Consider the following 13,552-nt stretch of genomic DNA (forward strand, 5'->3'; position numbering starts at 1 on the left):
GGCGCCCGCCACCTCGCCCGGCTAATTTTTTTTTGTATTTTAGTAGAGACAGGGTTTCACTGTGTTAGCCAGGATGGTCTGGATCTCCTGACCTCATGATCCACCCGTCTCGGCCTCCCAAAGTGCTGAGATTACAGGCTTGAGCCACCGCACCCGGCCTGATTTTTCAAACACTTTTCCAATTTGTTAGCAGGAAAATGGCACTTTCTTGTTTAATTTAATTTGCATTTGTTTGAGTACAGTTTTTTTTTTTTTTTTTTTTTTTTTTGAGACAGGGTCTTTGTTGCCCAGGCTGGAGTGCAGTGGTGTGATCTTGGCTAACTGCAGTCTCCACCTTCCAGGCTCAAGTGATCCTCCTGCTTTAAATTCCTGAGTAGCTGGGACTACAGGTGCGCACCACCACACCCAGCTAATTTTTACTATTTGTAGAGACTGGATCTTGCCATGTTAACCAGGCTGGTCTTGAACTCCTGGCTTCAAGGGATCCTCTTGCCTCAATCTCCCAAAGTACTGGGATTACAGGCATGAGCCACCACCATGCCCAGCCCCATTTTCTTGCTTGATGAGTTGCCTTTTCATGTATTTTATCTATTCCCAGTTGAGGCAGTAGGGATCTTTTAAAATAAATATCCTCTATTCTGGTCTTTTCTAGGACATAGCTGTGATTTCTGCCAAGCTAACAGGTATGCAGAACAGCTTAATGATGCTTGTTGATACACCAGACTACTCAGAAAAGTGTGTGCACTTGGAGGCACTGAAGAACAGGCTGGAGGCCCTAGCCAGTCCGCAGATTGTAGCGGCATTCACCTCTCAGGCTGTAGGTGAGTGCTAGCTGCTTCTCATCTCTGTGTATATCTCTCTATAAAGATAAAGCCTTGTAAGTCTTCAGTTTTTAGAATGTCTTAATGGTGATTGAATTATATAGATTAGAAGGAACTCTGTAATTTTTTTTTTTTTTTTTTTTGAGATGGAGTCTTGCTCTGCCACCGAGGCTAGAGTGTAGTGGCGGGATCTCGGCTCACTGCAACCTCCACCTCCCGGGTTGAAGCGATTCTCCTGCCTCCCAAGTAGCTGGGATGACAGGCGTGCACTGCCACGCCCGGGTAATTTTTGTATTTTGAGTAGAAACGGGCTTTCACCATGTTGGCCAGGCTGGTCTCGAGCTCCTGACCTCAGGTGATCCACTCGCCTCAGCCTCCCAAAGGGCTGGGATTAACAGACGTGAGCCACCGCGCCTGGCCGGGAGTGTCTTTCGATTGCGTTTACGTGTAGAAAGCAATAACTGATTTTGGAATTCTTGGGCCACATGCTTTCTCCTTCAGACTTCTTCATTGTCTTCTGCCATCTACATTTATTTTATTTTTCTTTTCCCCCAGAATGTCTCACAAAACAGCCAAATATACTTCTGTAAAGACAAAAGGTGAAATGCTACTTCTGTGAATTCTGTCTTCTAGTGTGAATGCATTTCCCTCTATCTTCTGATAAGTATGAGATTGGCCTGCTGCTTCTTCCTATTTTTTTTTTGTATGTATGTAGCTTGTGTTTCTTTTCCCTAAATAGTTATAACAGGGACTGACAAACATTTCTTGTAAAGGGCTGGATCATAAATATTAGGATTTGGGGGCCATATGGCCTCTCTCACAGACACCTCTGCAGTTGTGGCACAAAAACCCACTCATAAATGGATGGGCTTTGCTGTGTTTTTGTTTTTGTTTTTGTTTTTTTGAGATGAAATCTCGTTGTGTTACCCAGGCTGGAGTGCAGTGGCGTGACCTCAGCTCAATGCAGCCTCCGCCTCCCAGGCTCAAGCAACTTTCCTGTCTCAGTCTCCTGAGTAGCTGGGATTACAGACGTGTGCCACCACACCTGGCTAATTTTTATATTTTCAGTAGAGATGGGGTTTCACCATGTCGTCCAGGCTGGTCTTAAACTCCTGACCTCAAGTGATCTGCCCACCTCGGCCTCCCAAAGTGTTGGGATTAGAGGCGTGAGCCACCACGCCTGGCCAAGTAAAACTTCATTTACAAAAACAGATGGCAGTTTGGCCTGCTGGCGCATAGTTTGCCAAACTATGGCTTATAAGATTCTTTTACCTTGTAGTTTAGTAACTTCTCTAGGTTCTTTTTCAGTTTTGAAAATGTTTAACTTTTCCAGGAACCCAGTGTCACCCCTTTTCACCTACTAATTCATATCTTTATTTACAGAAAATTGCCTTCCTTAAAATTTTTTTTTCTGTTTTATTTGTTCTCTGTTTTATTATATTGATGTTTGAGAACATCAACTATCTGTTCATTAGCTCTCCCTTTTCCCTCTCGGTATATATCATATTTTCTCTGGTTTCATTTGGATGTTTGCCTATTCCCTCTCAGTCCGCTCCTGCCTTGTGTTGTTTTTCTTTTTCTTTTTTTTTTTTTTTGAGACAGAGTCTCACTCTCGCCCGGGCTGGAGTGCAGTGGCCGGATCTCAGCTCACTGCAAGCTCCGCCTCCCGGGTTCACGCCATTCTTCTGCCTCAGCCTCCCGAGTAGCTGGGACCACAGGCGCCCGCCACCTCGCCTGGCTAGTTTTTTGTATTTTTTAGTAGAGACGGGGTTTCACCGTGTTAGCCAGGATGGTCTCTATCTCCTGACCTTGTGATCCGCCCGTCTCGGCCTCCCAAAGTGCTGGGATTACAGGCTTGAGCCACTGCACCCAGCCCTTGTGTTGTTTTTCTAAAGCTTGTTTTTCATTTGGCTGATGGGGTTTTCCAAAGTGTCTGTTCTGGAGCATATATGCAGGGCAACGTGAATCCATGACCCTGATATGCAGTCCTCAAACTTATTTTATCTACTTATTTTTAAAAATAAAATATCTGTTCTCTGCCGTGTGCAGTGGCTCACGCCTGTAATCCCAGCACTTTAGGAGGTCAAGGCAGGAGGATCGCCTGAGCGCAGGTGTTTGAGACAAACCTAGGTAGCATAGCAAGACCCCGTCTCTACAAAAAATAAAAAATTAGCCAGGCATGGTGGCGCACGCTTGTAGTCTCAGCTACTCGGGAGGTTGGGGCAGAAGGATTGCTTGAGCCCAGGAGTGACAGAGTGAGACCTTGTCTCAAAAATAAAAAGTTTTGTTATCTTTGTTATTCTAATTAATTTTTAATTTTTTTTTTTTTTGAGGCAGATCTGGCTCTATCCGCCCAGGCTGGAATGCAGTGGCGGATCTCAGCTCCTGCCAGCTCCATGCCTCCGGGTTCACAGCAATTCTCCTGCTCAGCCTCGGTAGCTGCCAGGACTACAGGCGCCGCCACCTTGCCCGGCTAGTTTTTTGTATTTTTAGTAGAGGCCAGTTGTAGGATGGTCTGATCTGCGACCTGCGTGATCGGCCTCCCAAAGTGCTGGGATTACAGGCTTGAGCCACCGCGCCCGGCCTTTAATTTTTGTTATGTCATGATTTACTTCCTAATTTTTTTCCTTAGCTCTGCCAACCTCCCTTTTTATCTCATTGTAATACCTTAGATTCTTTTTCTTTTTTGAGATGGAGTCTCATTCTGTCACCCAGGGTGGAGTACAGTGGCGTGATGTCTGCCTCCTGGGTTCAAGCGATTCTCCTGCCTCACCTCCCGAGTAGCTGGGATTACAGGCATGTGCTACCACACCCAGCTAATTTTTTGTATTTTTAGTGGAGATGGAGTTTTACCATGTTGGCCAGGCTGGTCTTGAACTCCTGACCTCAGGTGATCTGCCTGCCTTGGCCTCCCTAAGTGCAGGTATTACAGGCGTGAGCCACCATGCCCAGCCTACTTTTTTTTTTTAATAGATGGGGTCTTGCTATATTGCCCAGGTTGGTCTTGAACTCCTGGCCTAAAGCGATCCTCACATGTCACCCTCCCGAAGCCTTAGATCCTATTAAAGAAAGGATATGTAATTTGTTTGAGAGTGTGAAGCAATTATTGCCTAAAATTTTCTTCTCTTTCTTAGGGAAAATCTTTGGAAGTGTTCTCTTTTTTTTTAGAAAAAAATTTAAAAATTGTGGCAAAATACACTTAACAAAATCTACCATTTTAGTAATTTTTAAGTGTGCATTTTAGTGGCATTAAGTACATTCACATTGCTGTGCAAACATCACCACCTTCCATCTCCAGGACTTTCTTCATCTCTGAACTGAAATTTCATACCCATTAAACAGTAACTGTCCATTCTTCCTACCCTCAACTGCCAGCAATCATCATTCTACTTCTGTCCCTATGAATCTGACTACTCTACATGTCTCCTATAAATGGATTCACATAGTATTTTTCCTTTTATGGCTTAGCATAACATCTTCAAGGCTCATCCATGGTGTAGCATGTGTTAGAATTTCCTTTCTTCTTAAGGCTGAGTAATACTCCATCTCATATATATACCACATTTTCTCTATCCATCTGTTGATGGACATGTAGGTTATTTCTACCTTTTGGCTATTAGGAAGAATGCTACAACGATCATGGGTGTACAAGTGTCTGTTTGAGTTCCAGCTTTCAATTCCTTTAGGTATCTACTCAGAAGTGGAATTGCTGGATCATATGCTTTTTTTTTTTTTTTTTTTTTGGAGACACAGTTTAACTCTGTTGCCCAGGCTGGAGTACAGTGGCATGATCTTGGCTCACTGTAATCTCTGCCTCCCAGATTCAAGTGATTTTTGTGCCTCAGCCTCCCGAGTTGCTGGGATTAAAGGTGTGCACCACCACACCCAGCTAATTTTTGTATGTTTCGTAGAGACAGGGTTTCGCCATGTTGGCCAGGCTGGTCTCGAACTCCTGACCTCGAGTGATCTGCCCGTCTTGGCCTTCCAAAGTGCTGGGATTACAGGTGTGAGCCACCACACCCGGCCTATATGGTAATCTGATGTTTAATTTTTTGAGTAACTGTCATACTGTTCTCCATAGTGACTGCACCATTTTACACTATCACCAGCGATGCACAAGAGTTCCAGTTTCTCCACACCTTTCAAACCCTTGTCATTTTTTGTGTTTTTGGATTATAGCCATACTAATGAGTATGAAATGGTATCTTATGGTTTTGATTTTCTTTTTTTTTTTTTTTTTTTTTTTTTTTACGGAGTCTGGCTCTGTTGCCCAGGCTGGAGTGCAGTGGCCGGATCTCAGTTCACTGCAAGCCCCGCCTCCCGGGTTCACGCCATTCTCCTGCCTCAGCCTCCTGAGTAGCTGGGACTACAGGCGCCCGCCACCTCGCCCGGCTAATTTTTTTTGTATTTTAGTAGAGACGGGGTTTCACCGTGTTAGCCAGGATGGTCTCGATCTCCTGACCTCGTGATCCACCCGTCTCGGCCTCCCAAAGTGCTGGGATTACAGGCTTGAGCCACCGCGCCCGGCCATGGTTTTGATTTTCATTCCTCTAATGATTAATGATATTGAGTGTATTTTCATTTGCTTATTGACTATTTGTATATTTTTGGAAAAATGTCTATTCAAATCCTTTCCCCATTTTTTTTTTGTTTTGTTGTTTTGTGAGAGAGGGTCTTGCACTGTCACCCAGGCTGGAATGCAGTGGTGCAATCATGGCTCACTGCAGCTTTGACCTCCCGAGCTCAAGTGATCCTCCCACCTCAGCCTCCCAAGTAGCTGGGACTACAGGTGTGCACCGCCATACCCAGCTAATTTTTTGTTTTTTGTAAAGATAGGGTCTTCCTATGCTGCTTAGGCTGGTCTTAAACTCCTGGGCTCAAACAATCCTCCCTCCTCAACCTCTCAAAGTCCTGAGATTACAGGCATAAGCCAGGGTGCCTGGCCCTTTACCCAATTCTATATTGGGTTATTTGTTTTTTTGCTGGTGAGTTGTAGAAATTCTTCATATATTCTGGATATTATTCTTTTATTGAATATATCTTGCAAATATTTTCCCCCATTCCATGGATTGTCTTTTCATTCTCTTATTGGTGAAATCTTTTGATGCCCAAGTTTTTAATTTTTTTTTTTTTTTTTTTATTGGAGACGGAGTCTTGCTCTGTCTCCAGGCTGGAGTGCAGTGGTGTGATCTCGGCTCACTGCAACCTCTGCCTTCTGGGTTCAAGCGATTCTCCTGCCTCAGCTTCCTGAGTAGCTTGGACTACAGGCGTGTGCCACCACGCCCAGCTAATTTTTGTATTTTTAGTAGAGATGGAGTTTCACTATGTTGGCCAGGATGGTCTCAATCTCTTGACCTCGTGATCCGCCTGCTTCAGCCTCCCCAATTGCTGGGATTACAGGCGTGAGCCACAGCACCAGGCCCCAAGTTTTTAATTTTGTTGCAGTCCAATTTATTGAGTGCATAGGTACTGTGGTGGAGTTTTCTTTGTTTCTACTGATTCATGTTTGTGTGTGATAGTGCTTTTGTTCTGGGCGTGGTATTTACTGAAAAACAGTGGAATTTCCTTGGAAGCCCTTCCTTGTTTACCTGGGTTTTGTTGAAAGCGTTCCTTTAGTGAAAAGTTACATTCTCCGCTGTGCTCTTCAGTTACCTAGAAAGACCTCAGTACTCATCTCCAGCCCTCTAATTCCCTGTCTTCCCCATTTGTTAATTCTTTATTTTGAGTCTTTTCTTCGTTCACAGGATTCTAAGGCTGGAGCTGGGGGGTTGAGAAGTCGCCGTCTAGGAGCTTGATTCCTCACGTTCTCTAGTAAATTTGTTGCTACTACAGAGCTCACTTTTCTGGTTGGGGTTACATCCAGTTATGTGGGGTGGGGGGAGTGGGAGTGGGGATGGAGAGGTGGTGGCTCCATGCATTTAAGGTTTTTTGTTTGTTTCCTTCGGAGTGAGCTGGCTACCGGGAACTGGTGCTGGATTTGAGTGATGCCTGGTGGTTCAGCATCATGGGTTTGCTTTTGGAGATAAGCACTTTTTGACAGTTTTCATGCACACATTTGAATCAGGCTTGACTCTAGGCAGGACACGGATTCAGAAGGGGAAAATGGAGCTTTTGAGCCCAGTGGGCTGCCTTCTCAGCTGACCCGCGGAGGAAACAGCCCTCCATCCCAAGCCCCTCCAAGCCCCCTTGGCCCCCAGTCTTTGGCCCTTTGTACTGCGCTGCGCCACCCTTACCACCCAGACTTTTACCAGCTTCCTCGCCCATTGTGGCCCGAAGTGATTGGATATCTGGTTGGGATTCTCTGAAGTATGTAGTACAGATATTTTCCTGGCTTCAATGCAGATAAAATGATGTTTTTCTTTTAGCGATTAATCTTAATTTTGGCAAGTATCAGGAAGGGTTCCCCCCCGCCCCACAGGCAATGTGCTGTTTATTATCAGCCATGTTTCATAGAAGGCTGAGGTGGTTCTTTATCTAACGGTTTTTACTTTTTTTTTTTTTTGAGATGGAGTCTCACTCTGTTGCCCAGGCTGGACTGCAGTGGTGTGATCTCGGCTCACGGCAACCTCCGCCTCCCGGGTTCAAGCGCCTCAGCCTCTGGAGTAGCTGGGATTACAGGCGTGCGCCACCACGCCTGGTTAATTTTTTATATTTTTAGTAGAGACGGGGTTTCAGCATATTGGCCAGGCTGGTCTTGAGCTCCTGACCCCAAGTGATCTGCCCACTTCAGCCTCTCAAAGTACTCGGATTATAGTTCTGAGCCACCTCGCCCAGCCTATCTAACAGTTTTTAAAGGGAATTCTCTGATAAATTTGTTTATCCCCAACATGTTCCCCTTTTCCATCTCTCTCCTAAAGTGACAATGTGGGTATAGCCAAGTATACATGCCCAGTTCATTTTATATAACCAATGAATTCAGCTGATACACTGAAGCAACTTTTTTTAGAATTATTTTAATTAATTTTTTTGCCTCTCACTGGTCAAACCCAATTTATAGAATTTTGTTTTTTGAGCTAGAATCTTGCTCTGTCACCCAGGCTGAAGTGCAGTGACATCATCTCAGTTCACTGCAGCCTTGTCCTCCCGGGCTCAAGTGATACTCCCAGCTTAGCCTCCCGGGGTTTACAGGTGTGCACCACGCCCAGCTAATTTTCTGTTTTTTTGTAGAGGGGTCCTGTGTTGCCTAGGACATTTTTGAACCCCTGGGCTCAAGCAGTCCTCCCACCTCAGCCTCCCAAAATGCTGGGATTATAGGTGTAAGCCACCACACCTGGCCTATGGAATAATTTTAAATGTAGCAGGAAGATTCATTTATTTAAGTGTTCTTATGAAAATAATAAGCATTTTAAAGGCAAATATTCGTTTTCTAACTCATGGATTTCTGCCCATTAAGTCGAGTTCCACCGGCAGGTCTCCAGCGCTTAGCTGGGCGTCCCACAGTGGTTGCTGTTACATTTCCTTCACAGCAGTTTAATGGGCTTCCCAGAAGTGAAGGGGAACAAAGCAAATATAAGAAGTTTGGGGATCTTTTAGCTCAGGGTTGTTTTTTTTTTTTTTTTTTTCCCTTCCTTTTGTTTATTTATTATTTATTTATTTATTTATTTATTTATTTATTTATTGAGACGGAGTCTCGCTCTGCCGCCCAGGCTGGAGTGCAGTGGCCGGATCTCAGCTCACTGCAAGCTCCGCCTCCCGGGTTCACGCCATTCTCCTGCCTCAGCCTCCCGAGTAGCTGGGACTACAGGCGCCCGCCACCGCGCCCGGCTAATTTTTTTTTTTGTATTTTTAGTAGAGACAGGGTTTCACCGTGATAGCCAGGATGGTCGCGATCTCCTGACCTCGTGATCCGCCCGTCTCGGCCTCCCAAAGTGCTGGGATTACAGGCTTGAGCCACCGCGCCCGGCCTGTCCTTCCTTTTGATACAGTTCTAAGGCTGTGGCATGTACGTTTTGGCCAGAAGGGGGCAGACAGGAGCCAGAAGTGGCGCTGCTGTGCACACTAGTCAGAAACTGCACTGAAACCCACCTTCCTGTCTGTCCAGTGGTGAGCCTGGAAGCAAGTGCTTTGCCCAGTCATTTCCTCTGCCCTTAGGGAAATGTGTAAGAAACTACTTGATATTAAGCCCATAACTTGGGCCTTAGAATCCGTTGTTATGTGTGGAATGCTGATAGTTACCAAATTATTTGATTTTATGTTTTTTTGTTTTGTTTTGTTTTGTTTTGTTTTAGATGGAGTCTTGCTCTGTCGGCTAGGCTGGAGTGCAGTGGCACGATCTTGGCTCACTGCAACCTCCCCCTCCCGAGTTCAACCAGTTCTCCTGCCTCAGCCTCTCAAGGAGCTGGGATTACAGGTGTGCACCACCATGCTCAGCTATTTTTTTTTTTTTTTTTTTTTTTTTTTAAGTATAGATGGGGTTTCACCATGTTGGCCAGGCTGGTCTCGAACTCCTGACCTCAGGTGATCTGCCTGCCTCGGCCTCCCAAAGTGCTGGGATTACAGGCATGAGCCACCGCGACCTGCCCAAATTATTTACTTATTCCTCAAACCACCAGATATGTTGACATATAGAAGTTCAGTGTTTTTGCTTTTTTAACGTTCCCATTGGGTATAATTGAAGTAGGAATTTTCAAAGACATAACTAACCTGTCAATATTAAGTTAAAATATGAATTCTGTGAGGAACAGTGGGGAGAATACCTTACAGTATCTGGTTTTCAAGCCATGCTTATTTTTCAAATTTATGATCCCCATGCATGAGTTAATTCAGTATCTAGGCAGGAACTTGTGAATACTAGTTTCCATATATCCATCTTCATCCTGGTGACTTTTTTCTCATGTCTACACCAGAAAGGCTGGTAACAATATATATACATTGTATATTCTTTAGATCAGTCCAAAGTGTTTGTGAAGGTGTTTACTGAAATTGACCGGATGCCCCAGCTCCTGGCCTACTACTACAAGTGTCACAAGGTAAGAAGCTGTGCACCATGACACTTGTGCAGTTGTGGAATGCTCATAACTCTGGATCACAGAATCGCAGGTTCATAATTTAGAAGTTAAAGACATTTGCCTCCTTGCCCTCTGGCTGTTTTTCTCTTAATTAGCCAGTAGGGGGTGCTCTTGGTCCAGCATATGGATTTATTTAATTGCCAGTTGAAAAAAGAGTTATCCGTTTTCATTCTCTTTTCTGTTTACAGCTGGATTCATTATAGACTTGAAACATTGTTTTAATTTATTCTCATTTTTGTCTTTTAAGGGAGATTTATGTCTTAAGCTTTATTACACCCTAGGAAGCAGTAAGAATTTCTCTTTTTTTCTTTTTTTCATTAGAGATAGGGTTTCACTATTTTGCCCAGCCTGGAGTGCGGTGGCTATTCACAGATGCGATCATGGTGCACTACAGCCTCGAACCCCTGGGCTCAAGTGATCCTCCCATCTCAGTCTTGTGAGGAGTTGGGACTACAGGCACGTGCCACTCACCTGGCTTGGAATTTTATGTTTTCTAGGTTTGCTGAAGTTAGATTGCCAAAAAACTTGACAGCTTCCTGAGCTGACCTTTAATTCCTTCAAGTCCAGTGCTCTGTGTCTTTTAAGCAGTGATATTAGGACATGAAGCTTAAACACACACGTCCACCCGCTCTTGCCCCGAGGTCTATTCAGAAGAGTGATGGTGTGCCACGTGGTTGCACGTTACATGCTTTTAGGGCAGGATAAATGGAGAGGGGATCACATCTGCAGGGTGACAGATTAAAGCTGTGAATCAGTGCAGGTAACTGCACATGTTTTTTTTCCCTACCTTTCTTTGAAGTGGAGGGACCTCGCTGGGCTGCCCAGTGAGCCCATTGAGCAATCTGTGATTGCTCTGGGTAGCAGGGCAGGGCAGTGTTAGCAGGCAACCTATGTTGACGTACCCAGTAAGGTTCCCTTTGTTCTGTCTCTGCAGGTGCAGCTTTTAGCAGCCTGGCAAGAGCTGTGTCAAAGTGACCTACCCCTGGACCGGCAGCTTGCCGGACTCTATGACGCCTTGCTTGGGGCTTGGCACACACAAATCCAGTGGGCTACACAGGTAACAGCTCATTTTTTTTCTAGGAAGAGCAGAGCCTATGGTGACAAGGGAACAGGTGACCGCCTCCGGAGTGGCCACCCTCAACTGCAGAGTACTGCTCAAAGAACTTCCCCGTTTGTTGCCGTCATTCAAGGGGTTAAAAAATAACCAGTTAGGCTGGGTGTGGTGGCTCACACTTGTAATCACCACACTTTGGAAGGTCGAAGCGGGCGGATCGTTTGAGCCTAGGAGTTCGAGACCAGCCTGGCTGACACGGTGAAACCCCAGCTCTACAAAAAATGCAAAACTGAGCCAGGTGTGCTGGCACAATTACTCAGGAGGCTGAGACAGGAAGATTGCCTACGTCCAGGAGGTTGAGGCCACAGTGACTATGATTGCACCACTACACTTCAGCCTGGACAGCAAAGCAAGCAAGACCCTGTCTCAAAAAAACAAACAGACCAAAACAAAAAAGATAACCAGTTAAATGTTTAAGTTTAAAAATAAAAGATAAGCTTAGAAGCCCATGTCAATGAAATCTTTAGGTCTCCACTGAAACTCTTCTTACCACTCTTATCTATAACTTAAATAGGACCTAATGTGACAATACCACCTGTTGTCCAGCAAGGGAGCCTGTGGAATTCCTAAAGGCTGTTTTCTTCCTATCTAAAAGCAGGAGGCCCCTGGTCAGGTGGTGTTTGAGTGAACAGGAATGTTTTTATCTTTACTTCAGGTAAAATTTACCTACCTGAAGTGAGTCTCCCTTGTTCTTACAATACACCAAGAATTGGGGGAAGAGATAATTTTAAAGGTACCCCTTGACTAAGAGTGAGGAGAGACAGAGGAACTTTGTTTCAAGTGGCAACTTTCCATCATTTACTTTCCTAAAGTCTCTAGGCATTTCTAGCCATAAAGGGTTTAAACCATTGTTCTCTTGCCTTGAGACGGGAGGCACAGTAGAATCTCTTCTAAGCAGGGGAAGAGCGTGTCTTACTTTGCAGTAATGACTTACTGGGCCTGTTTCTGGTGTGGCTTATTTTATTTGTTTATTTTTTTCTTATTTCTTTTTTTTTTTTTTTCCAAACCCTTGTGCTGAGGGCCGATTTTCAGTAGCACTCAGATAGAGAGCTATTGAAATAGATTGCAGTGAGGGAGCTGCTCTGCTACGTACGAAACCCCAACCTAGAAGCAGGTCATCTACAACTGGTTTAGTGCCAGGTTCCCCATATTTTATTTTTTACAATAGTTGTGAATCACTCTTCCGACGTTCATCAGTCATTTGTTGGAATGAACTTGACTGTGGTTGGAGAGAATTCCTTATACAAGGGTCATGTCATTCAAGTTGTTGGTTAAAGTGCTTTTTTCCATTCTTGTTCTTTTTCCTTGAACTAACCTAATTCATTCTTAGGATTTTGTTTTGTTTTGTTTGAGACAGGGTCTTGCTCGGTCATGCAGGCTAGAGTGCAGTGGCATGATCCTGGCTCACCGTAGCCTCAGCCTCCTGAGCTTAAGCCATCCTCCTGCCTTAGCCTGCAAGTATCTAGGAATACAGGTTTGTGCCACCATGCCTGGCTAATTAAAAAAAAAACATTTTTTTTGTAGAGATAAGGATCTTAGTGTGTTGCCCAGGCTGGTCTCCAAATCCTGACCTCAAGTGATCCTCCCACTTTGGCCTCCGAAAGTGCTGGGATTACAGGTGTGAGCCACCACGCCTGGCTCTATTTTATTTTTCTTAAGAATAATATTTCTTTTTTTTTGTTTTTTCAGACAGAGTCTTGCTCTGTCGCCCAGGCTGCAGTGCAGGGACACAATCTCTGCTCACTGCAATCTCCGCCTCCCGGGTTCAAGCAATTCTCCTGCCTCAGCCTCCTGAATAGCTGGGATTACAGGCACCCACCACCATGCCCAGCTAATTTTCGTATTTTTAATAGAGTTGGGGTTTCACCATGTTGGCCGGGCTGGTCTTGAACTCCTGACCTCAAATGATCTGCCCACCTCGGCCTCCCAAAGTGCTGAGATTACAGGCATGAGCCACTGTGCCTGGCCAAGAAAAAAATTATTCATGTGTTCTTGCTTCTTCTACTACTTCTTGTATCACAAGGATAAAAACAGCTCATGTTCATACATACAAAAGCCTTTCGTCGTCTAAGAAAAAGAACTTAGACTTCTCAGACTTCTCTTGGGGCCTCATCCTAGACTTTGGGAGACATGAGTTTCTGCTGATTTATTCTGTTGGCCCGTCACCCATTTTCTTTTCAGGATGTAAGTATAATAGCTGGGCTGTCACCTCCTGAAGATCGATATGGCACACAGGAGCCAGGGCACATGTGTCTCCTTCAGATTTTTCCCCCTAGCATTTTCATATGAAAAACTTCCAATATATAAAAATGTTGAAGGAATTGTCCAGTGAATACCCATGTAGCCACCTCCTAGGTTGTGCAGTGAGCATTTTGCCCTATTTGCTTTATTGCACATCTGCCCTTCTATCCCTGTCTCTGTCTGTTCATTAATCCATCTTATTTTTTACAATTGTTTTTATTTGTATTCTTTTTTATATAAAAATATTAAATTAAACAGAGATGCAGTCTCACTATGTTGCCCAGGCTGGTGTCGAACTCCTGGGCTCAAGTGATCCTCCTACCTCAGCCCTCCAAAGTGCTAGGATTACAGACATGAGCAAAGTGTCC

The 13,552-nt window shown here is 44.6% G+C and overlaps 1 protein-coding gene across 2 annotated transcripts in view; it reads left to right on the forward strand.

The window, feature by feature from the left end:
• Positions 1–13,552, forward strand: part of COG7 (component of oligomeric golgi complex 7) — a 66,329-nt gene that overhangs the window by 10,505 nt on the left and 42,272 nt on the right. For both annotated transcript variants that reach the window (XM_031658396.1, XM_031658397.1), the window contains exons 4-6: positions 653–821; positions 9,708–9,790; positions 10,764–10,886. In XM_031658396.1, coding sequence (XP_031514256.1) covers positions 653–821; positions 9,708–9,790; positions 10,764–10,886 — 375 coding nt within the window. The remainder of the gene's footprint in view (positions 1–652; positions 822–9,707; positions 9,791–10,763; positions 10,887–13,552) is intronic.

Source organism: Papio anubis, chromosome 18 (genome assembly GCF_008728515.1).
Source record: "Papio anubis isolate 15944 chromosome 18, Panubis1.0, whole genome shotgun sequence".
NCBI lineage: Eukaryota > Metazoa > Chordata > Mammalia > Primates > Cercopithecidae > Papio > Papio anubis.